The following is a 1707-nucleotide window of genomic DNA, read 5'->3' on the forward strand; positions in this document are numbered from 1 at the left end:
TTGGTCCTGCTTTGAGCAGGGGGTTGGACTAGATGACCTCCTGAGGTCCCTTCCAACCCTGATATTCTATGATTCTGCAGGGGGCAGGGGATGGGGGGTCATGGAGGGGATGGGTTCCATGAGGGGCAGGGGATAGGGGTTACAGGGGCCGGGGGCTGGGGTCCATGGGGGGGCAGGGGAAGGGGGCTCCGGGGGGCAGGGTCTAGGGGCTGGGGTTCATGGGGGGGCAGGGGCTGGGAGATGGGCACCATGGGGGCCGGGGCTGCGGTCCATGGGGGGACTGGAGTACATGGGGGGCAGGGGCTGGGGGACGGGCACCAGGGGCGCAGGGGCTGGCAGGCTTCCAAGGGGACCCCAGCCCCACCCCCTGAACCCCGCGGCCCCTGCCCCTGCCCCGGCAGGTCTTCGTGGAGCTGAACGAGCTGGTGGTGGACAAGAACCAGGAGCTGCAGTGGAAGGAGACGGCGCGCTGGATCAAGTTTGAGGAGGACGTGGAGGAGGAGACTGATCGCTGGGGGAAGCCCCATGTGGCCTCCCTGAGCTTCCGCAGCCTGCTGGAACTACGCAAGACCCTCTCCCATGGTAGGTGGGCGGGAGCAGCCCCATGGGGCAGGAGGCTGCAGCGGGGCGCAGCTCGGGGTGGGAGGTCCTGGCCGGGCCCGGCTGTGGCTCAGGGGGATGGCTGGAGCGGGGCAGCCCCTCGGCCTCTCTGCTCAGCCCTTGGCTCTGCCCCCAGGGGCCGTGCTGCTGGACCTGGACCAGAAGACGCTGCCGGGGGTGGCGCACCAGGTGGTGGAGCAGATGATCATCTCGGACCAGATCCGGGCCGAGGACCGTGCCAACGTGCTGCGGGCGCTGCTGCTAAAGCACAGGTGAGCTACCCGCGCGCCCCGGGGCCTGGAGAGGGAACTGCCCAGGCTGGCTCTGTGCGGCTGCTCGCTTCCTACTGGGGCCCGGCGTGGTCTCTGGGGGAGGGAGCTGTGCGCACACACCCAACCCCCTGGGGCCTCGAGCCAGGTGCCAGGGCGGCCCGGCTGTCCCGCTGATGAGTGCCCGTTACCCTCCCAGGCCTCACTTGGGGCAAAGCCCCAGGCTGTGTGTGGGTGGTGGGCGCAGGCCCTTTGATAGCCGCGGCCTCCCTGAGCACCCCCCACCCACACCCGGTCTGAGAGCAGGCTGCAGACACCTGGGGCCCGGCAGGGCCCTGCCCCAGCGGCTTGGCCTGTTCGAGGGGGGCTCAGGGAGAAGGCGGGGGTGGGGGAGAGTGGGAGACCCCGAGTCCCAGCATGCAGCGCGCTGGCTGGCCGGAGAACGGCCTGCCGGGGCCCAGACTCCCTGGCGCGTGCAGGCGGCAGACCCTTCCCCTGGCTTCATCCTGCAGCCACCCGAGCGACGAGAAGGATTTCTTCCCCCGCAACATCTCAGCCGGCAGCCTGGGCTCCCTGCTGGTGCATCACCACAGCGCCAACCACGTGGGCGAGGGTGGTGAGCCCACCGTCACCGAGCCCCTCATCGGCACCCACGCTGCCGAACACGAGGCCAGGGTCGAGGTGGAGCGGGAGGTGAGTGGGGGCCTGGGTGCTGCGTGCCCGTGTGCCCCCTTCCTGCCCCCACAGGGCCCCTTATCCCCCTTCCTGAGCCTCTTGCCCCCCCTTGCTGAGCGCCACCGAGACCCCTTGTCCCCCTTCCTGATCCACCCAACCACTC

At 70.1% G+C, this 1707-nt stretch overlaps 1 protein-coding gene across 1 annotated transcript in view; it reads left to right on the forward strand.

Annotated features, from left to right (window-relative positions):
* Positions 1 to 371: 371 nt before the first annotated feature.
* The window catches only part of LOC112121247 (anion exchange protein 2-like), a gene marked incomplete at both ends in the record, with an annotated part of 3008 nt that continues 1672 nt past the window's right edge, over positions 372 to 1707 (forward strand). Inside the window, 3 exons of the mRNA XM_026662268.1 lie at positions 372 to 582; positions 737 to 872; positions 1382 to 1562. Of these exons, the coding sequence (XP_026518053.1) occupies positions 372 to 582; positions 737 to 872; positions 1382 to 1562 (528 nt within the window). The remainder of the gene's footprint in view (positions 583 to 736; positions 873 to 1381; positions 1563 to 1707) is intronic.

This window comes from Terrapene carolina, unplaced genomic scaffold (genome assembly GCF_002925995.2).
Source record: "Terrapene carolina triunguis isolate 2854851 unplaced genomic scaffold, T_m_triunguis-2.0 Scaffold25202, whole genome shotgun sequence".
Taxonomy (NCBI): domain Eukaryota; kingdom Metazoa; phylum Chordata; order Testudines; family Emydidae; genus Terrapene; species Terrapene triunguis.